The sequence below is a fragment of the Stenella coeruleoalba genome, assembly GCF_951394435.1.
Source record: "Stenella coeruleoalba genome assembly, chromosome: X".
NCBI classification, from domain to species: Eukaryota; Metazoa; Chordata; class Mammalia; order Artiodactyla; family Delphinidae; genus Stenella; species Stenella coeruleoalba.
This window is the reverse complement of record NC_137152.1, coordinates 17,410,176-17,433,756: the sequence shown is the minus strand read 5'-3', so window position 1 is coordinate 17,433,756 and position 23,581 is coordinate 17,410,176. Positions and strand designations below refer to the sequence as shown.

Sequence of the window (23,581 nt, the reverse complement as noted above, 5' to 3'; positions counted from 1 at the left end):
CTGTCTAATTCAGTCCATGATTTTATTCTTAAGACTGTCATATCACATTGTTGGTTCGCAGTGAGGATAGAGTCAGTTAAAGCTTTACATTTGGAGTTTGTGGATCCCTGGAACATCTGATAAAAGCTTTAGACTTCCCCCCTCTCCCCCAAATGCATTAACATAACTACTGTTGCAATTTCAGGTGGTTCGTGCGTCCCTAGTGTTTCTGTTTTCTTTATGACTAAGCTTTGTTGATTACTTTGCTGAAGTCATAGGTTCTCTCATTCTGTAGCAGTGTTGTTACATCATCAAAAATTAAACCAGAAATGGTCAGTCTTGGCATTACTGGGTGAGTATGTGTTGCCTCCTAGTTTGTAGTGCTTTCTTATATGCAAGTGCTAACTAGTTTTTAACAATGCAGGATCAGGCTCAAGCTAACCAGTCTTAGTTCGGAAATCTGTCTGGTTTCTAGTCCTCTGCCATCCTTCATGATTCCACACACATTACAGAGAGCAGTTAAGCAACCTTATCTGTGAAGGCTTCTAGGATCCCAGGACGTGATTTGTGAGATCAGATGACTTGAACTCGGTGAGAATATCTGCCTGGTTTTTCTTTTTTCTCAGCCATCTTGGATTTAAGTTTTTTCTTAGTTATTGTGTTTGATCTTCAGATTGGAAAGAATATAATATTCTTAGCCGAGAATGGGAATAAGATAGGAGGCTGTTTCTCTTTATCTTTGTTAATATTACATTAACCACCTCCTCCAGGGGGGAATTCACTTTTTCCTCTACTTTTTTTTTTTTTTTTACTTTAACCTCTAAAATGCCATTTATTCACTATCTGGCACTTTGTAAAGTCACAGTTCCTCCTAAGGCTTTAGCTTTGTTCACAATATTCTTACAGCTCCATTTCACTCTTTTTAATACTTGTTTTATGTGCCTGTTTTTTACCATCTGTCGTAAGTGGTTTTTTAACATCCGAATTCCAGAAAGCTCTCTGCAGCACATCAGATTTTTTAGATACTTTCCCCCTTTCTTCCCCTCATCAGTATGTTTTGCAATTATGTAGTCAGCATTATGCTTTTGAGAGCCTCCAAGCCTTCTTGAGCTTCTTTACACAGTTTCTGATCTTGGAATTGATCCTGTTTTTCCTTTGAAATCTTGAAATCTGCCTATCCATTATGGGCAGCATTCCCCTTCCTTTCTTTCTTGATCTCCAAACAACACGGCTGCTTCCTCTAAAGCTTCCTCCTACTTGCATGTCATCAGTCATGCTTTTCTGGTGAGGATTAGGTACAGAGTAACAGTTTTTCTCATTTCTCCTCTACTTTCTGGAAGACTGAATATTTACACAAACAAACGCACATCATCAGATGCATTAACGTAAATTGAGTGACACTTCCACAGATGTCCCCTGGTCAGTAATAATAGCTAATAGCAGCCGTAATTTCTTCTGCACTGCCACATGACAGGCACCATACTAAGTCCTTTCCGTGTAGGATTATCTTGCCTGTCTCCTACCTTAGGGTTATGAGGTGTAGGCGCTATTGTCCCAGTAATACAGATGAGGAAACTGGCTTAAAGATACTGAGTCACTTGCCCAAAATCACACAGCTTGTGAGTGGCAAAGTCAGATATTTCCTAAATCGAATTGTTAATCACCATACTGGGCTGCTTGATGTCATGCTTAATTACTATGCTGATTCTGTTACTTCAAAACCTGTGAGGCAGTCAGACTACTGGCTGTGCACAGTAGGCCCTTAAATATTTAATTTGTTAGCCTAATGACCCCTCTAAGAGGAAAGATCGTATAATTGTTCTTAATACAAAGAATTAATCATACGATCACAATGATTGGACATACAACCTAATTCCTCCTAGCAAAATAACTGTGAAAGAAATCAGCAAATAATAATAGTGAACAATTTCAATAAAGAGAAAAAGTATAAAATCTGTTGATTTTATCTCTACAGGATCCAAATGGTAACCATCCAAATCCTAGCCCTCTTATCTCACCCTTGTCATTATGATACAGGCTGTTTCTGCTTGGTTTCCAACTTCCTACCTCTTTCACAAAACATCCCTTGAATGTTTTGGACCAGTTTGATATGTTCTGTATCTAAAGTTCATAGCACTCACAGATGAGCTATACAGCTTCATACCTAACTGTCAATTGCCTCATTTACTTAAAACTGGTAGATGTGTATTTGTTTTCATTTCCTGAAATATACTCTAAGTTCTTTGAGGAAATGGACCACATCTTATACTTTTTTTTTTCATCTCCCCACAGTAGTTAGCATGATACTTAAAAGTGCTTCATAAGATGTTAGCAGTCATTATAATTAGGTAGTTCCAACCCCAAAAACAAAAAGGAAAAAGTTTGACCTTTTCTTGTCAACTGAATTATTACTATAGGAGTTAATGATATCACACCAAGTTTTTATGTCAAAAACCAACTGAGAATTTTGTGTGTATTTAAATTTTTACTAACTCACTAACTTAATTCCCCAAATTATTCAGCCATGGGTGTTCTTAGAGTGTTCCTTGTGGTTAAGAAAACCAAGGCCAACATTTCCTCTACTGTGAAACCTCTACTTGTCCTCGTATAGCCACCACTTGTAGCCCAGGGCCCGACATATATTAGATGATTAATACATTTTGTTAGAGGAATTTAGCTTGTGCCTGGAAAATAACTTGTTTACTTTTAAAAAGATTGGGAATGTGCATAAATTAGTACAAATAGAAATTACAAAAACAAATATGATAAAAGCTTTGTAAAAAAAATAATAAAAAGAAAGTATGTGATCTTAACAGGAAATCAGTTTTAGTAAAGTAGCTTAAAATCATAAGCTAATCATCTTAGTGGGCTTTGATATTTTGTTTGCCATTGATGTTTTGTTTTTTGTTTTTGTTGTTAAATTCTTTTACTTGTATTCTTAGGTTAAGACATCAGAATTTTATAGATACTCCCGACAGCTGCGCTATGAAGTTGACCAAGCCTTGAATTACTTTCAGAACGTTCACCAGCAGCCTCTGTTGGACATGAAATCAAGCCGCATCCGCTCTGCCAAACCCCAAACTACAGTATTCCGAGGCATGATTGGACATAGCATGGTTAACAGTAAAATACTTCTCTTAAAGAAACCAAGAGTCTGGTGGGAACTGGAGGGCCCACAAGTACCTCTGCGTCCGGACTGCCTTGCTATCGTGAATAACTTCGTGTTCTTGTTGGGTGGGGAAGAACTGGGCCCAGATGGCGAATTCCATGCTTCTTCCAAAGTGTTCAGGTATGACCCGAGACAAAACTCTTGGCTCCGGATGGCAGACATGTCTGTACCACGTTCAGAATTTGCAGTTGGTGTTATTGGAAAGTTTATTTACGCTGTAGCAGGCAGAACCAGAGATGAGACTTTCTATTCAACAGAGAGATATGATATCACCAATGATAAATGGGAATTTGTGGATCCTTATCCAGTTAACAAGTATGGACATGAGGGGACAGTGCTCAATAACAAGTTGTTTATCACTGGTGGAATCACCTCATCTTCCACCTCCAAACAAGTGTGCGTGTTTGACCCCAGTAAAGAAGGGACCATAGAACAGCGGACCAGGAGAACTCAAGTAGTTACCAACTGTTGGGAGAATAAGAGCAAAATGAATTACGCTAGATGTTTTCACAAGATGATTTCTTACAACGGCAAGCTTTATGTCTTCGGTGGTGTCTGTGTGATCTTGAGGGCCTCTTTTGAGTCTCAGGGATGCCCTTCCACAGAAGTGTACAACCCAGAGACTGATCAGTGGACCATCTTGGCGTCCATGCCAATTGGTAGAAGTGGCCATGGTGTGACTGTGCTGGACAAACAGATAATGGTTCTTGGAGGCCTTTGCTACAATGGTCATTACAGCGATTCTATTCTCACTTTTGATCCGGATGAAAACAAATGGAAGGAAGATGAGTACCCGCGGATGCCCTGCAAGCTGGATGGTTTACAAGTATGCAACCTGCATTTTCCAGAATATATACTGGATGAGGTCAGACGTTGCAACTAATGGCATCTTTCTCCCTTCAATAAAGCCAAACAAAAAATTTGTTTGAGACAAAGTAGTTAATTAAAACACATAAAGAAGAACCTCACTAGTTTTACTATCAAAGCCATTGGTCTAATACATGAAAATGTTTTCATTCTGTTCTCGCATCCTGTTTTTTCTTTTTAGTGGCCTCAAACTCATGCAATAAGTCAATTCTAAGCACTAGCTCTTGAAACTACTTCCAGAAGCAGTTTAATAGAACGATTCACTTATCTGGGAAGTTGATGTTATGCTTTAAACATTTCTTTCAAATGTCAGTGTAGGAGTCATGCATCTTCTAAGAGAAGACCTGATAAGTGTCACTGGATGTAATTTCAGTTCCTATCTCTATCTGAAATCTTTTTGAACATTTATTTCGGTGTATTGCAGTCTGTTAGACTTTTTGATTTTATTTTTTAAGTTTAAAACTCTTGACCTTTTTGCATGGCTTTTTGCTGAAAATGCAAAAATATAAATTTTCTACAAATTTAACTTTTTTATATTCAGAACACTATTTCTAAGCTGCCTTCTCTTATCTGCATTGTGTTAGTGAGAGCATATCCATACTTGCTTACATCTTATGAATATATAAGGCACATCCCCTTTTATGCGTGGTTAGGATTCTATATTTTTAAGCTAGTGCACTTGCACACACGGTTTGCCATACTTGTTGTATTCTAGATGTAACGTCTTTTCATGTATTAACATTTTTAGAAAGTTAAAAGAACTGGAGTCCTTGTTTGGTATCAGAGTAGCCTATCTTCAGTCCATACTGATTCAGTAATATTCAAACTCCTTATATTCCTGAAACATGTATGGTTTTATGAAAACTAACATTTTATGTTTTATTTTCAAAAGTAAACGTTAGTGTTGCTTATCGATGTATGTCTTCTTTTTGAAAATGTTTTTCTTTGCAGTCTGTTTAATGTTACCCTGTTTTTAGTGAGAATCGGAGTGGTATATGACAAGCCCTGGCCCTGCAGCGTGCAAGCACTTTTAAAGAGAATTTAGGTAATACCAGAGTCCTAAATAAAGGCCCCTTAAAAGTAAGTGCAACTCCCATTCTTTACATTCAATAAGGCTGCTGCATCTGTTATTGAATGGAAAGTAGCAACTTGTGGAAAATTTGAGCTCAGTTTTGACTTAGAGGTAAGGAATAGAATTATAATCTTAACTGGTCATATCTACTTGTTTATTTAGTACAAAATATTTAGTGGCACTGGGGATGTAAGCCCTCAGCTTTTGTTTTATTTACTGAAAGCTACTAGCATGAAAGATAGTAACCTCAAAGTTCAGAATGGATCAAGAATAACTGTTTAAAAGCATTTATAGTAAGTGTTTTAGGATTAGCCGCACCTTTCAACTCTTTAAACTCGAAGAAAAAGCATATAGTTGTCAAAATTAAGCAAGAATAACCAGGGAGTGGATCATTCAAACTGATGCCATTTTCTTCTGAGTAGACTCTATATATGATACAGACTAGATCTACACTGGCAAAACTTGCCAGATCTTAGGATATTGGTGCAATATTGCAATGCCTTCTATATGGCTGTTGTGTAAATTTTCTAGTTTCACTTTTTTTTTTTTTTTTTTTTTTTTTTTTGCTGCTGCCGCCACTGAATATAAAATGGAAGAGTGAAATCATGGAAATGTGAAGACTTGTTTCATTTTTGCAATTAAAATAGACAACTATGAAAAAAACCTGATTTTAAAACTCTACAACTGGAGGCTAGAAACAGTCAGGTACATAAGTAGTTTTTTAAAAAGCGAAACATTGGGATTGGCTTTAGAAATCAACTTAATATTCTTTTGTATATGAGACTTAAATTTTTATTAAGTGGTCCTATCATTTACTTTCAGTTTCTAAAAATGAAATTCAGTATCCTGTTTCCCATGGTAATATGGGTAAAAGCCTTTTTCTACATCTTAAAAATCATTTTTAGTCATTTTACTTTTGAAAACTAGGAGTTAGATTAGCCGTTTAATTCTTTTTCTAATATATTAGTTGGCTTAGTGTTTTATATGTGTGCCGTCTTGCTTTAAAGAAAATAACAGTAACGTCTTCATTATTTTCCTCATTGTTGTCTTTTGCTGGAAAAGACCGAGACAGGGAACCCCATCAGGCTTTTACACTCCAGTGGTGGTTCTCTTTAATTGCTTAGATATGACTTCGTAGTCCTAGTTAAAGTAAGATCTGGGCAAACAATTGAATATTCTTGGTCTTCATTGTAAAAACACAAGGCCAAGATCAAAGTTCATGTTTTGGAAAATTTGTGAAATCTTTTAACTTGAACTAACTCTGGGTTAAGCTTCACACGTAAGTCATGTCTGACCTGATGTCAGCTGTAATCAGTTTTGAGCTTTAAGAATAGTTGTTATTGCTTGGGTTCTGAATGTATGAGAAAACTCTTCTGTTTATATGTAGTGCTAATTTAGCTTATTTTAAATCCATGATTAACTTACATTCCCTTTTAAAATTATGGTTTAATTGCTGAAAGAGATTTATTTTTGTTATACTAAACTATGGAAAATTTTTTCATAGAATTTTTTTCAAGTTTATTTTTTGTGTGCTTCATTTGGAACCATTTTTGTTTATATACATTATATGTGCTCAAAATAGTTTTTTTAAAATTCAGTAAGATTTAAAACTATACAGTGTAATTGCTGTGATCTTTGTGTGTTAATTTTCACTTTACATTTTAAATGCCAGACTTTACAAAAATAGCTGATTTTTGTTAATTGCATCTTAATTAGAAACGTTTGTTCTCTTCCATGTCTTTGACCTTCTAAGTTTTTATTTTAATCTGCTTAAAGAAAATCCTTGCACTACAACCTTTTCATAAAATTCAAGATTCTCACGTTGAAGGTTTTGTATTGGAAGAAATACTACTGGTTTTTAAAAAGTAAAGCTTAATTAATAGAATTATTAGCTTTTCTTGAGACAGCTTTCTCTGTGTCCTCATTACTCTGTGTGAGTGTTACTATAATTTGTGAAATATCGACTGAGCCCTTCACTTATCTTTTCTAAAGCAGCACCTTTGGACACCTCATTCTGGGAAGCCTGCTCGAGTCATAGTAAAGGACACACATTTGTGTGGGGAGAAGTGGTAAAAATGGTTTTGTCTTAATTACATGAAACTAAGCTTTAAAGTATTTTATAACAAATTATTTGAGCTGCATTATCTAAACATGTCAAACGTTCAGTGGGACTATTTTTATATATGTATATGTGGTTGTAGGTCATAACATTTCAGTTTATAATATAAATTGTTATTTCAGTTTATAAGCTATCTCTCAGAAAAGACTAGCTCTTTTGAGAATACGTAATTTAAAATTTTAGACTGAAGTAAAACACAACATAGATAATAGTGTAAATTAGATATAAATGAGGGCTATATGGCAGTAAAACTGCTCGTGCCATTTTTCCTGTTTGCCTATTATACATTTTTTATTTTTTTTTGTACTCTGAACATTTTTAGGGATCATACATTCTATCAGATTAGAGTTGGTTTGGGGATAAATATCTTCTAAAAAGAGATTTATCTTAAAAATGAAAGTCCTGAAAAATTAGTTTATCAAGAGTTTATAAAGTCAAATATTCAATAGACATAGACTGGAATAGGTAAACTCATGGAAGTCGTTTCCTTTCAGTATACCAGTATAACTTCAATATTACACGAGTAACATTGAGAGAATGCTGTCAGCTTTGTTTGTTCCTCCTTAATGTTCTTAGATTTTCTTTTTACATCTTTGGGAACAACTACATTAAAAACCTTATTAATCAGTATATCAGTAAGGATTAGGTGTTTGCTTTCTGAAGGAATGTTCCAGTGAGGTGATCAGAGAGGTTATTTTCTATCTAACTTGTATATGCCCTATACCCCTTGGGCATATTTTGTCTATAGAAAAAATATTTTGACCTTTAGGTACATTTTGGGCCAGTAGTCAAATAATCCTAGGGCCGATTTAAAAATCTTAGAATAATTTAAGGTTTGCCTTTTATACCTGTTTTGGAAGCCTTTACATTTTTGTCAGGTAATTTTTCCCAAGCCGTGAATATAATCTATTCAAAACATGTTTATGCTATCCATTCTGTTTTTAAATTGAAAAAAAATGTTAAAAGTGTTTATGAAGAAAAGTTTAAATAAAATATTTTTAATCTTTAAAATATACTTCATCTCTTATTATTTACTATCTTGATATAATCTATCACTTTCAAAGTCACTCATGACTTGATTAACAGTATACATTTTGTTTTCCTTCAATGTGCCAAGGAAGTGCCACAAAAATGTAATTTCTACCGATGCTTTCAGCCACAGATTGAAATGAGAGCATTTGAGTGAAATTATTTACACTTACATGCAATGGAAATTTTATAGTGAAGCCAAGTAATTAAAGTTCCACTAACAGAGTTTTGCAGAATGGAAATAGAGAACCGAGAAAAAGCATTTATAAGCCCTCAAGCCTTAGTTTGGTGATTTTTAGATTTCCTTAGCATTTTTGATTCATTGTTCTTAAAGGCATTTCTGAAATTAGGGAATCCGGTAGAAATGAATCTGCTACAACACAAGCACTTGGATATATTTAGGCACATGTGTGCCTTCTTTAAAACGGACTCCTGAGAAACATGGACAGGATTCCCTGGATCCTGGCCTCAAGCCACCTTTCCCGCCTCTTTCTGTCACTTTCCGCACTCTATTCTGTTGTGATCTTTGCTAATTTCCAGCTTCAAATCGCTTGCCTTGTTTCCCCTTCCCTGCTTGCAAAGTCCACTTATTTTGCAAAGCCCAACTCAAATGCGCTCCTCCCCTCCTGAAGCCTGTTTTATCTCTTCCATTGAATTAACTGCCTCTTCTATGCTCAACACATTTATAGCTCTTATTTCATTTCATTTTGCATACTAGTTGGGTGTAATTCCTTCCACAATTAGATCATAGTCTCCTTGGATGAAGGGACCTTCTTTTATTCCTCTTTGTACCCTCATATCTAGCATGATACTTTTGGTACATAATAGGCACTGGGCTAAATGTTTATTGCTATATGAGTTACAAAAAGATTCTGTAGGCATTTGGAAGAGGGAGATAATATAGTTCCTCAGGGTTTTTGTCTCTGCTTTTTTCTCAGTCTATACATTCCCTGTCCAGTTTCACCCACATCTATGGCTCCACCTACCACTTTTATTCTGATACCTGTTAAATCTCTATTTCTCAACCCAGAGTTCCAACCATCTTCTGAACATCTCTCACATGTTTTATTGGAATCTCAAACTGAACAAGTGCAAACCTCAATACATTATCTTCTCCCCCCCAGACCTGCCCCTTGTCCTGTATTCCACGTATTATTATGTGGCGCTACCTTTGCCTTTCTCCCACTTCACCCCAACGTCTTCACCCACTCCTATCACTTTAAACTCTCAACTGCCCTCACCTTGCCATCCATGCTGGCCTCCTGGAGCTTTCTCTCTGATCTTCTACCTCCACAATCCATTTTCTACACTGCTTCCAGAGTGAAATTTCAAAAGGTAAACCTGATCCTGAGATTCAACAGCCTTTAGTAATCCCCCTTCACCGTGAGAATAAGATTCAGACTCCCTAGCATGCCGTTCATACCTGTTCAGTCTCTCTTGTGCCCTATTCTCTAGCTATGCAAGCTGCTGGGAGTTCCCTGAATATGCCATGTTCTCTCCAGCCTCTCTGCCTTCACACATGATCTTTCCCTCTTCTTTTCCTGGCTAACCCTTTCTTGGCCTTCAAGAACCAGCCTGGGCATCATGGCCTTTGTCATCTTTTTTAAATGTCCCCTTGGTCTTACCATAGCACCTTGTGGATACCTAGACCCCACCTCCTCTAAAACTTGATTATAAATGTCTTCTTTACCTTACCTTTAACTGTACTCATTGAGGACAGATGCTGTCTTTTTATTTTCCAAGAGTCTGACTTAATGTCTGGCAGATGATAAGTCTGCCTTAATAAAAATAGAACCCAGAAACTTGGAAGATCACCAGTGAAATACTGCTGGTGAGGAGGGGCAGCTGTATTAGAGAGCTAGATTGTCTGCCAAAATTGACCTCCCAGAGGAATTTCCCTCCATTCAGTTTCCACTACCATCGCTCCTATGTCTAAAAGGTTGATGCATACAGCTATCACAGTTGTCAACAGATAGTTCTTCCCTTAATATCCAGTATTTCTGACCCAGGCTGAAAATGTCAAATAAAACAAGACCAAAGGGTGTTTTGCAGATCATTAATCCCCTGAAATGCTCTTGGGGTGGGGGGGGGGGGATAGTGTTCAGTGGTCACGATAATCTGAGGAAACCCTACATATCATTTCTCTTTCTTAGAGAATCTCAAACATTAGCATGTTAAAAGCCTCTGAGAAGTCCTTATGTAAATTCCTTTGATTTTGTTTAGCTAGGTGTAAATCAAACATTTGACCACGGAGCTCTTTTTTTCATGGAATATATATGATCCATGAATGCTCTTGAAAAAACCTGGCTAAGGAGTAACTGAAAGAAAACAAGCACAGAGGACCACTGATTCAGGCCCTCTGGTTTACAAAGTAGGACTTAACTCCTGCAGCTCCAGTTAGCTTCCAGGCTTGAAGTGAAAATCTTGCCAAGGCAACATTACCCTGGGGATTTCACATCCCAAGGAAGGTCCCACCTTCTCCCCCCAGGAGTAAGATAAGTTTGTGTGATTAATTTGTACAACTTGTATGATTTAAGGAGCAGGACTTCCAGAATGGCCAACTAAGGAGCTCAGCAAATCCTCTCCCTAAAAAAAAATGATAAAAGTGAACAAACTTGTCAAAAAAAATGTAAAGACTCTGGAAATTGACCAAAGGCATCCAACAACTTGAGAAGCACTTATTCAAGAAAATGTACTGAACCTCAGTAAGGACAGTGGGAGTCTGATGTCTTAGCCTGGGGCTGTTCTCATCCTAACTCCTTGTTCCCCAGCTCTGTGGCATGGAAATTCTACCAGGGCCATTGGAGGGGTCAGCCTTTCTCTGGAATGGAGTGTGGAGAATCCCATGTGTCACTGTGGCCGACACTGCAGCTAGCCTGAGGTCTCAATAGTGATTGGGTTTAGCAATAGACTAGTGGACAGACCAGGAGATCTTGTGAATGAGCTATTTACTTTAACCCTGGTGGTCTAGGAAGCTGTGCTTATGGACAAGGCTGTGTGTAACTAAGGGGAGACCTAAGAGGGCCCTAGCAAGCTACTTGTCCCTGGCTGGATGTGAGGCCTTGCAAGCACAGAAAATAAAAGCTGTAATAGACTTGGAAACTGCACAGACTTTGAATGCATTCCCCAGGCCACACACAGAGATTGCTCAGCAAAGGGCAGAAGCTTTACTGGCTCAAGGTGTTTAAGTGTAACTTCTGACCAATCATTGGCTGACCACAAAGCTATGATGACTCCGGTGATCCCTGGGCATCCCAGTTTAAAAATAAAAACAAGAGTTAAAAAAAAAAAAAAAAAAAGTGAGCTGAGACATCAGTGGTTGTACATGGGTGGGGGAGGGGGGCGGGGAATAGCCACCACAATTCCTCCAGGCAAGTCACTAAACTAACACACAACAAACCAAAAAAACAGCAAAACAACCCCACAGGATCCAGAGTTGCTACGATATATTATCTAAAATGTTTCTAATGAAAAATTGTGAGACATGCTAAGAAACAGGAAAGTGACTCATACCTAGGAAAATAAGGAGTCAATAGAAAGCTGTCTCAGGGATCAGAGTGTTATGGAGATGAGTGAGATTAGTTTTGTATCCTGTATTCCACATAAAATTTTATTAGAAACAATTTCACAAGTCATTAAAATTTCTTTGAAAATATTTGTAGTGATTGCTTAGTGTTACATAATATGGCTGTACCATAATTTATCTAACCATGCCCCTCTTGTTCCTATACTACGTTTAAAAATTTTCTTTCATTTGATATGTTCCAGACTTACAATTGTTTCCTAAATGTAGTTTTGTAAGATGGAATAAAAAAATGAACTGAAGTCCCTGACAAATATTGCTAGGTTAAGCTCCAGGAAAGTTGTACAATATTAAACTCACATCAGCAGTGAATTTGAGTTTCTCTATTACCATACCCTGTACTTAGAAATAAATAAATTAGCAATTTAATAGATGAAAATTGTATTTTAATTACTATTTCTTTGATTATAGTGAGTGTTGAGTAATTTTCACATGTCTATTTGTCATATGTTCTGTGAATTCCTGTTCATGTCATTTATGCATTTTTCAATGATATTTTGGTGTTTTATGGATTTTGAAGGATTCTTCATCAACTATGCTTTATCACTCTTCAGTATAGTATTTCAAACGATGACTAGGTATCTTTAATTATTGGCAATTATTAAAAATCATATCACATTTCATTAAATATGGAAAGCAAATAAAACAATTTAGAGAAAACAAAGGGATGGAAAATATACTAATGTAACAAAATGATTAAGAATCAAATATATTTGAGAGACGAAATACTGAGAAAAGCATGTTATACATTACAGATTCAAAAGAAACCCTAAACAGCATTCTCCTTAGATCTGGATTATGAGAATTTTCTTTGTAGGGTTCCATCTTCTGTAATGAAAACATACATTCAAACTCTTATTGAATACCTGCTATGTGGGTGCTAGTGGGAGTGAAAGAAAAGATCTACTTTGCTCTCAATCTAATGAGGAAACAGAAACACCTAAAAATCACTTAAGACAGGGTGCCAAGTAGAAGGAAAAACAGGAATGCTGTGGGAGCTCAGAGTTATAGTTACTATTGATGAGAATCAGTAAAAGGTTCATGGAGGAATTGGCATTTCTACTTGGTCGTGGAGATTAAGTTGGATTTCTCTAGGTGGAGAATATGAAAAAGGCTTTTTAAGAAAGGATGTGCAAAAAAGCACAGGATGTCACATGAGGCAGGAGGTTCTGACCCAGGCATGCACCCAGATCCAATCTATCAGTTTTCTATTCAAGTGGATTCTAGTTCTGGTAGAAATAATCAACATAGAATAGCACCTAGTAAAATTTGTTAAGATGAAAAAATGGCTCATTTTTATTTAGGGGCTTATTTATTTTAACTCATTAAAAATTTTTTTATCGCTGGGAATTAAAACACCAACCATGGAAAATTTAAACTCCATAAAAATAATCAACACAATATAACTGACAATGGCAAAAACTTTCTACAATTATATTTGTAATCTTAGGTTGGACTCCCTGGAAGCTGACTCCATCTGAGACTAGAATGAGAGTATTAGAATGATCTAAGAGGTCATTCCAGAAAGCATCAGTAGGGAGGTGGGAAATAAGAAAGGGCTGGGGATGAGCCAGTAAAGGGTATATCAGCAAGCAGTTTTTCACTGGGGGTGACTGGGGGTCAATCCCACCCCCTTCCCCGGGGTACTGGGAAAAACTGTGTAGAGCTCACCTGAGTCATCTCACCAGAGGACAAGGAAGCTAGGATATTTATCATCCAACTGCTGTCCGTCATTGGCTCAGGGTTACTCCCAGGTAGACAAAATTGCCATAAAAGTAAACTCACTTGTAAGAGGTTAAATTTTTTTATTGGGACAAATTTTTTTTTTTTTTTTTTTTTTTGGTACGCGGGCCTCTCACTGTTGTGGCCTCTCCCGTCGCGGAGCACAGGCTCCGGACGCGCAGGCTCAGTGGCCATGGCTCACAGGCCCAGCCGCTCCGCGGCATGTGGAATCTTCCCGGACCGGGGCACAAACCTGTGTCCCCTGCATCGGCAGGCGGACTCTCAACCACTGCGCCGCCAGGGAAGCCCTATTGGGACAAATTTTAAAAGAGGTCTCCATGGTGACATTTTTACGAACAAGAATTTTCCAGATGAAAATAATTTCAGTAAAATAAAAGCAAATAAATTTAAATATATACTAGAAACATTTTACCTGCATTATACAGAAAAATGATATCAAGGAATTAAATTGATTTGAGTTTGCTCAGGAAAATATGTTCTTCATTAAATTTCATCAATGTTGGCATGATTCTGATTAGAATGTTTGTACTCACAAACATGGAGTCACAGTGTCCTCGGCTCAAAAGAAGAGGAGGATCGAAACATCCTGTTCTTGAATTGCTAGAGGCCAAAAAATGAAGAGGATTTGTGCCAGGGGAAATTGCATGGGTAAATGCAGAGTGGAAAAGCATATGGAATGCTTTGGGAATGATGAATTCCTCACTGACAGAGCTATGGGAGCAGATGTTAAGAAAAAAAAATCATATTCATGAATATTCTGTGGATCTGCAGAGTTCTTTGTTGAAAGCGGATAAGAGAAAAATTGGATATTACAGTCCTCCAGTGAAACTCCTCACAACTTTTCACTAATATCCCATGACCTTACAGAAAAGAATAAAAACCCATTAAAATAATGAAAGATTGACAGGCAACATAATATAAAATTGTGAGCAGCCCTGAAAATAATTTTAAGGCAGATGGAGTTAGACTGAGAAAAATAGATCCATACTTCACATTATGGAATACTCAGGCTTCCCTTCATGAAAGAGAGCAAGTGGAGAAATATATTTTTTTAAGGTATATTGTTATTGCTCCACCAACTGTGTCCTGACTCAGAGATTCGGGCCTTTACTAGCCAGAGAACTGGGCATTCAATTCTCTTGATTCCAAAGAGCTACACTGTAAGTGAGGCAGTTTTGTTCCTGAGTTTTGCCCCTTGCCTTGAAACCCGTCACCCCCACCAGCGCCCTCTGACCCCTCCGGCCCCCATCCCCACCCCTCAGTCTACCCAACTGTCTTTTTACATTTTCACATTGAGACAGAACAAGCCCAGCAATCAACTAGGCAGGAAGTAAGGACCAAGTGGCCGTGGTGTAAAGCATATCCTCCCCCATTACTCAGTGTAGGCGACCACAGATATAGGAAGAACAGTTTCACTTACTGCCACTGGCTTCCAGTACCAGAGAAGGAGACAATGAGAGGAGGGCAATAACCACCAGAATTCAACAGGTGCAATGAGAGAAAGCCTATTAGAAGCTGAAATGTGGACTGGAAGCTGTGCTCATCAACTCACCCACTTTCCAACTACAGATGTATCAAAGGGATGGGACTGCTACCCAAACAGAAGTTGAGACTAAAGGCAACCCATGCATTCTGTTGACACACTGAGTCTGGAAGGGTCTTCCCTTATTTGTGTATGACTTAAGTGAAAAAACAAGTTGGGTGAAAAAACAAGTTGGGGTTTACAAACAAAGTCTATGGGATAAAATAAGTAGTTGGAAGACTCGGAGAAAGGAAATATTTGTGGAAAATTATTTGCTTTCAGGTCCTGAAGAAAGAAGTCACACTACTTGGCATCTTCAAAAGATTGCAAGTAATCATAACCTCTGTGCGTGAGGAGCAAAAGGTCACAGGAAGATGAAGAGTAAAAGAGGAAAAGGTAGTTGACTCAAAGACTAAGAAAATTCCAAAGGCAACAAGAGAATTAAAATCCATATGAAGTCAGTAAAGGATAGAAAGGATGTGGTAGAAAATTCACCTGCTCATGTGAAAGACATCTTTGAGATGCTTTCCCAGAGTGCAGAAGACAATGACAAGGAGATTCAGTTCTTCACCACATGCTTCATGAACACCTACTATGTGCCAGTCACTGTGCTAGGTGCTAGGATCTAAAGGCTTTCATATTCTCTATCTTCAGAGTACGAGAGGCAGCCATTAAACCCTTAAACACAAATTAACATGTAATTGCAAATTGTGATGGCTGCCACAATTGGCACTATAAAGATTACTCAGGAGAAGCCAGTTCTGATTGGGTGGTTAGGAAAGGTCTCTCTAAAGAAGGAATATATAGCTGGAGATATAAAGGATGAGTAAGAGAAGATCGAAAAATAGAGAGTGGGCAGGGGTGTGTAGCTCTGCAACAAAAAAGCAGCTGGGGCAGCAGAGAGACTAAAACAGGATTGAGGAGAGGAAGGTGGGAAATGTGGTGCAAGATGTGATGGGAGAGGTACTAGGGCCAGATCACACAAGGCCACCTAAGGCTGGGTGAGGAGTTTGTATTTTATTCTAAGGGAAATGGAAAGTCATTGAAGGGTTCTGAATAAGTGGCCGATGTGATTTATATTTTAAAGGGTCGTCTGGTCCCCAGATGGCAATAAGGATGGAGTTGGGACTCTCACTGAGTGGGTCAGGGAAGTGTGAAGGGTGATGATGACTTGGAAAACAGTGGTGGCTGACACTGCAGACTGAGAAGCGAATGGTTAGGACATCCTCTGGAGGTTACAACCGGCAGAACTTGGTGATGGGTTGGGTACAGGAGGTGCTGGAGAGGGAACCATCTTGAGTACAGGACATTTGATGATGCCATAAATTACAATGGGAAGGATGGGTAGAAGAGCGATTTGGGGAGGAAGTAGCGGGAGTGCAGGTTCAGTCCCATCAGGTCTCAAATGCTTGTGAGGTGTTCACAAGTGTAAAGGTCAAAAAAGTCCCTAGATATAAATCTAGATGAAGTTTAGAAGAGAGGTCGGAGCTGGAGAGATACACTGGACAGTCATCCACTATTACAGACAGTACTTATTTATTTTGCTTTTACGTACCTTTTCCTGATGGAAATATGCAAAGGTACACAAAAGTAGACAAAATTGAATTTCTATATACCCGTTATAGTATACATAATATTTTGTCATGAGAATGGAAGCATCCTAAAGAGAGAGAGAAAGATCCCAATTCCAACTCATCCAAAAAATGGGAATATTTGAACCTACCTGATGGAGTTACAATGAGATTAACCATGTCTACAGTGTGTGGTAACCAATGTTAGCCATTAATATTTTGTTACTGTTGGGTGGGCAATATTGATCCAGTACTGGAGAAAGAAAATGTATCAGGGTTAGTGAGTGGAAACAAATTAGTTAGTTTCTAAACTCCAGGAGAAAGTATTCAAATCATTGAGCTCTTATGGAGTGAAGAACAAAACAGAAGCTGCTGACACAACTATGGCAAGGTGAGGCGAGCCAAGGACACAGCAGGAATCTGACCTAGTAAAGTTAAAGTTTCAGTGAAGTGTGGACCGTGCATATAAGACTCCTAGTCCCTGGCACTGGAGCCCCCACTTTATGATAATAACATTACATTAAGGGAAAATTCACATGAAGATGAAGTAAGCAATAAAGAGAACATGATGTGATCTGGTCTGGTGATAAAGTCCGGGAAGGTTCTTGCTGTAAAGAATGACTTTGTGAGTAGACCAAAAAAACAAAAACAAAAGGATCATGAACAAAAGGGTTAAAGTGGCCTGTGCTCTGGAGCAGAGCTTCTCAAAGGTTAATGGGCACCAAATCGCCTGGGGATGTTGTGAGAAACTCTCCTTGTGATGCAGTGGGTCCTGAATGGGGCCTGAGATTCTGCATTTCCTCTGAGCGCCCAGGCTAGGCCTGTGCAGCAGTGGTCTGTGGGATCCTGCAGAGCTGCCGCTCCTCCCCCGACTCTGCCTGAAGTCTGTCACTGAGAAGTCGTGTATGGCAGGTACCTGCCAGCACTGCTGCTAGAAAGACAGAGAAGCCCTGGCCCGGGAAATGGCCGAAGCCCATCTCCCCGGGGACCCCTCCGGATAAAGGGGCTGCCTCATGGCAGCCAGGGGCTTCGTCCTCCCAGGCCTTCTGTGGCCCAGGAGGGTTGGGGGTAGAACAAGGAAGGAGTCAAGCGCTCTTGGGATTAACACTGTCACCCACGTGCACGCCCCCAGGAACTCATCAGGCAGAGGTGGAGGAGAGAACGACGAGAGAGAGATCGATCGATACGGAGAACAGAGAGCGAGCGCCAGCACCCAGGTACTCGCTGTTCCCAGCCAAGACACGCAATGAAAGATCTTCGAGAAAATGGTCTTCCTAAGCTTGAGGAAGACCTGTATCTACAGACCGCAAGAACTTGCCACACTTCAGGGAAGATGAACTACCTACACACAGACACATTTGGCAACAACTTTTAACAAGGGGAAGACACCCTGTGATCGTTACGGCAGGAGAAAACAAGTCATCATTAATTGAGGGCTTACCTTGAGTTCCACACGCCACTTGGTGCTTTCCGTGAACGCTCTCACTTAACCCTCAGAGCATTCCAGTAAAGTGGCGGTGCTGGCCTTTAAGTGGACTGGATTCAGAAACTCGGACGATCTTGTCAGGATCCCTGTGCTCTCCAGCTGCCTCAGCTCTCTCACTCCGCGTGGGAGCAGGCAGGCTTCCCCCAGAGCGGCACACGCAGCTCCGGGCTCACGTTGTCCCAGCTCAGTTACCCCGGAAGAAAGGCAGGGTCCCTCTTGTGATTTCACCACGGAAGGACACCGGTTGTCTTTATGTTCTGGGCTTGCCCTTGGATCCACCGCGGTGGCCAAGAGGAGGGAGGAAGATACTTGGCCAGGGGCTGAGGACACTGTGATTAGAAGTCCCAGAACTAACAGATTAGAGTGAGAAAAAAATAGACAAATAAAAGAGAGGAAGGATGGTTTGGCTAACAAATGCAAAGGGTCCACGACAGGGAGGTCTAGGAGCTGCCCCACTTTACAGATGACGACAGTAAGGATTAGAGAGGTCGAGTAACTTGCCCAAGGTCGCACATCCAGGGTGAGTTGAAGAGCCAGGACACAAACCGAGGCAGTCTGACCAGGGCTCTTAACCACTCTGCTATAAGGCAACAAGACCAGTTTGGTTTCAGGCTTCTCTGCAACCTCAGCTTTCAGAAGAAAATGGAGCAACAGCTAGACTTTGTGGAGAAAAAGATTGTAATCGAAGATTTGCGTGCTCTGCCAAATTGTCTTTCACAATAATACGGAACAGATATTAAACACACCCTGTGTGGACTTCCCCAGTGGTCCAGTGGTTAAGTCCATGCTTCCACTGCAGGGGGCAGAGGTTTGATCCCTGGTCCGCATGCCACGCGGGGCGGCCCAAAAAAAAAAAAAGAAAACCACACCCTGTGTGACAGGCGCTGTTCTAAGTGCTTTATATATATTGACTCATGCACTCCATGGGCAACCCTGTAAGACAGAAGTTCTTATTATCCTCATTTTACAGATGAGGAAACTGAAGCCTAGAGAGATTGAGTACCTTATCTAAGAGCCAGGATGGTGCCTAGGCAATCTGATCTTCTAAGCCCATGCTGGGAACCGCTCTTCCACACTGTCAGGGTTCAAAAGCATATCATCAACACACACTTTTTATTTTATTATATTTGTTTTGGCCATGCTGCGTGGCATGTGGGATCTTAGTTCCCCAACCAGGGATTGAACCTACGCCCTCTGCATTGGAAGTGGGGAGTCTTAACCACTGGACCACCAGGGAAGTCCCAACACATACTTGTTGAAAAAAAAATTTAATAAAAATATATGCCACAATAACGAGAGTAAAGAGAGAGTTCAAAAAAATTACAAAATTGTGGGCTTCCCTGGTGGCGCAGTGGTTGAGAGTCCGCCTGCCGATGCAGGGGATGTGGGTTCGTGCCCCGGTCTGGGAGGATCCCACATGCCGCGGAGCGGCTGGGCCCATGAGCCATGGCCGCTGAGCCGCAACGGGACAGGCCGCAGCAGTGAGAGGCCCGTGTACCGCAAAAAAAAAAAAAAATTACAAAATCGTGTAAAAACGACAAAATTTTTAAAAGTCTAAATGATTAATCTGCATCTAAATGTAAGATTTTATTAACGTAGAGGGAGGAAAGTAAAAGTGAGCTCAACTTGGCTGAATCAGGAGAAACTAAAAGATTACTATTTCATTTAAAAAATTCTGATAATTTAAGAAATACAGGCCACAGACTGCTTTTTTAAAAAATTGTTGTTCTGCTTGAATATTTTATTTAGCAGTTTTCCAAATACAGCTGGGGCCAGAAACATCTCTTTAAAAAAAAAACAGTAAGTTTTTTTAAAAAGGTAAACAGTAAAGGTTTTTTGGTAATATGAACTCATGGATTCAAACATATTTGATGTGTTTCACACCACTGCAATTATCTTTATTGATGCTAAAATTATCCCCACTTTAGCTAGAGGGAACTTGAAGTTGGCTCCTGAATCCTTTTGACATGATCTAGTAGTCTCTGATAGTTTTATTGCTATCAAAACACCTTGTATGTGTCCTTCCCCAGATCCACAGAATACTTAAAGGTCATACTTACTAGTCCTAAAAGGAGTATATATGCCTTCCAAAGCATGAAGAAGTTAAAGCAAAGGATATACTCATAAGAGAAAAATCATAAACCAAAGGAAACGGCAAAAAAGCCCATTAAAAATAGCTTAGAAAAAGATGAAACATAATAAACTAAATGTATTAGCGATAATGATAAATATAAATGCAATCTGCTCCCATATTTAAAAATAAAATTTCCCAGACTGGATTTTAAAAAATCATTTCTATGTTATTTAAAAGAATCACACAATGGCACAAAAAGAGAATTGGAAAAATATGCAAAACAGATACAAATGAAGGGAAACCAAGATCAAGATACTTGAATTAGTAGAATTTGAGACCAAAAACTCAATGAAATGGCTTGGAAATGTATAAAACTAAAATATGAAGGATAGAGCCTTAATAATAACAGTAAGTCTTATTTAATAGCTTAGTGGAAAGAAACATGTATACCAAACAATACATCTTTTTTCCTAGTGCCCATGGAACACTTACAAAAATTGAATATGTGCTGCCCTAACAGTGACACTTAGACAGGGTTCAATTGCTGAAGAAGACTCACAGAACCCCAAATGGCAAAGATTACAAATGTACAGTTTATTACAGGGAAAGGACACAGTATAGCAAGAGCATGAAAGTCAGAACATACATCAGAGCATATGACTCACAGCAGGGGTCTGGAGAGGCCAGGTGCAGGCTCCTATTGTCCTCTTGCTGGAAAGGCCAGGCCAGATGTCTTGTGGATCGGGAACCACTGATGTATGCACAGAACACTTCAGAACCAGGGAGACTAAAATGAAGTCTTTGCTGAGGTTGTTTACATTTTGCTCACCACCTAGGCATAGCCCTGCTGCAGAACCAGCAGAACTCTGGGGCGGGGGCTGGGGAGTATCACACCAAACCAGGTGCAACTCTTCAATCTCACTGTTAATAAACAAGGCAGACAAGCTGGGCCAAACTACCCTGAAACTCTTTGGATTCATGGTTACATAGAGACACTACACATCAATGTTTCCTGCCGTGACCAGGAGTCAGTGTCAATCAGGAGGTTTAATTTTACCAAACAGCTCAGGTTAATTGCAGATCTGCTGTGATTAACCTTTATAGTGCAATAGCAAAGCACAAAGTATAACTCAATAATTTCCAAAATGCTGAAACCATACAAACCCTATTTTTGGACCATAATTCAAAAAATGAATAAATATGATGAGTACAAAGTTATCAAAAATGCAAATTATAATAAGGCACATTTTTGAGAATATAAGTCTGATGAAAAGTCACAAGAATGTTAACATCTAGTGTCAGTAAGGATCCAGGGGAACTAGGCTTCTACATTTACTGCTCCTGGAAACATACATCTGTAGACCCTTTCTCAGGTACATCTTGGTATCTATATCAAAATCCTTAAAAAGGATTCTCTTGGCCCAGAAGTTACATATTTGGCATTTCGAGTAAATAACTGAGGATATGGGCAGGCAAGAATGTTTACTGCAGTGCAGTGTATAATAGCAAAATACTGGAAATAATCAAAATGTCCAGCAATATGGGGACTGCTTCACTAAGTTATATACATGTCTAATTATTCAAAATAATTTTGTCGAGGTCTATTGTGGCAGGCTTTTTTAATTGCATGTCTAAAATCCTTTCCCCTCTTCCTCTATAGTGACAGAACCCAGATATTTTTCAGGGCAGCAATGCTCACTTCGAAGGCAGAAAATCATGACAATCCTGTTCCCACTTTCCCAGCTTCCCTTGCACCTAGGAGTGGACATGTGATCCGGTTCTGGTCAATGAAATCTAAGGAGAAGTCTACTGGGGGCTTTGAGGAAGTTTGTTACTTTCCTAATCAAAGGGAAGGATTCGGTTGATGCCAATAATCATCTACTGCAGACCTTATATTAAGGGAGAAAATTTTAACTATTTGTTAAGCAAGAGTTGCTTGGGTTTTCTGTTGTTTGGAGCCCAAAGTGTCTCTAACTTGATGGATGTTGTGATGTGCTTCCTCAGATCTCCCTTCAGGGCTCCCAGATACTAGGAGTGCTCCAGGCTGCCAGTCTTCACCTGCCAGCTATCTCCAGGAATTGCACTCAGTTGAAGTTGGCTGCCTTGCTCAATGTCACATTCCCCCTCCCAGGAGGCAGCCCACATCAACCTGTCCACAGAAGTGTAAAGACCCAGCCTTCCTTCTTCGATTTGCAGGGCCCTCCCAGCTCCAGAGCTGGAGCTCTTGCGACTACTGCACCATTGCCTAACTTCCCCTTCTTCCTAGTCCTACTTTATTCCTTTTCCCGATGGTGTTGATCTTAAGAGTTGTCCCAGATAAACTTCCTGCACTCAAATCTCTTCAGAGTCTGTTTCCTGGGGAACCCCGCCCACAGCACTGCTGACACATTTATTCACGTGAAAAAGATGTTCAAAATATATTGCTAAATGACACAACAACAAGTTATAAAGCAGTATGCATGGTGTTTTCTTATTGTACAGATGACATATCTGCATGCAAAAAATTTACATAACGGAAAACACTAATAATTTAACAGCAGAACTTGTGTTTTCTAGCAATATGCTGAACTAGATATTTAGAGAAACTCCTAGTCCAGAAACCATTAAATGCCAAAAAAAGAAGTTTTAACATTTTATTTTTTGGCCGTGTAGCGTGTGGGATCTTAGTTCCCTGACCAGGGATTGAACCTGCAACCCCTGCATTGGAAGCGTGGAGTCTTAACCACTGGACCGCCAGGGAAGTCCCCTAGTTTTAATATTTTAATACATAGGGTAGTGGTGGGAAAGTAAGGGAATTCCTGGGGTGGGGGCAGGAATGATAAGAAAGCACAAATCCACAAGAGTTAGAGATCATATTACTCTGGAGGTATCTGCTGATTCCTGATGGTCTAGAGCCAGCTTTTAATGAGGCATTGCTGTGGGGGACAGGAGACAAATCCTAGAGCCCAAGCAGTGTGAGAGGTCAGGATGAAGACGCTTGCATAAAGGCCGGAGAGCCAAAGAGCAGCAGCCTCAAGAAATTCAGCTAGAAAAAGCCCACCCTGCAGATGGAACCGGGGGAAGTAAACTTCATGGGAACAGCCACGCACAAGCGAACTCACATGAGTGTGGGCCAGACCTAAACGTGAATCACTGTGGCCAAAATAAACCCCATGCCCAAAACAGAGTTCAAAGTGGTCCTTGGTAGTGCCCTCAGAAAACTGCCAGAAGAAAACAAAAATTTTTCTTTGAAGGAACACGTTTACCAGCTTTAAAGAATTACCATAAAGTTACTAATTCAGAATAATAAGTAAATCACTAAATCCATGAGAGTCAGTATGAACATCAAAATTCAGACTCAGCTACATACACACACAAAACAATAGAT

The 23,581-nt window shown here is 39.4% G+C and overlaps 2 protein-coding genes across 4 annotated transcripts in view; one reads left to right on the top strand and one right to left on the bottom strand.

The window, feature by feature from the left end:
- The window catches only part of KLHL15 (kelch like family member 15), a 32,447-nt gene extending 24,285 nt beyond the window's left edge, over positions 1 to 8,162 (top strand). For all 3 annotated transcript variants that reach the window (XM_079910442.1, XM_079910441.1, XM_079910443.1), the window contains one exon: positions 2,922 to 8,162. In XM_079910442.1, coding sequence (XP_079766568.1) covers positions 2,922 to 4,031 — 1,110 coding nt within the window. In that variant the 3' untranslated portion in view covers positions 4,032 to 8,162. The remainder of the gene's footprint in view (positions 1 to 2,921) is intronic.
- Positions 1 to 18,686, bottom strand: part of ZFX (zinc finger protein X-linked) — a 191,761-nt gene extending 173,075 nt beyond the window's left edge. The window contains exon 1 of the mRNA XM_079909706.1: positions 18,096 to 18,686. The gene's annotated coding sequence lies outside the window, so the exon portion shown is untranslated. The remainder of the gene's footprint in view (positions 1 to 18,095) is intronic.
- Between the last annotated feature and the right edge of the window lie 4,895 nt (positions 18,687 to 23,581).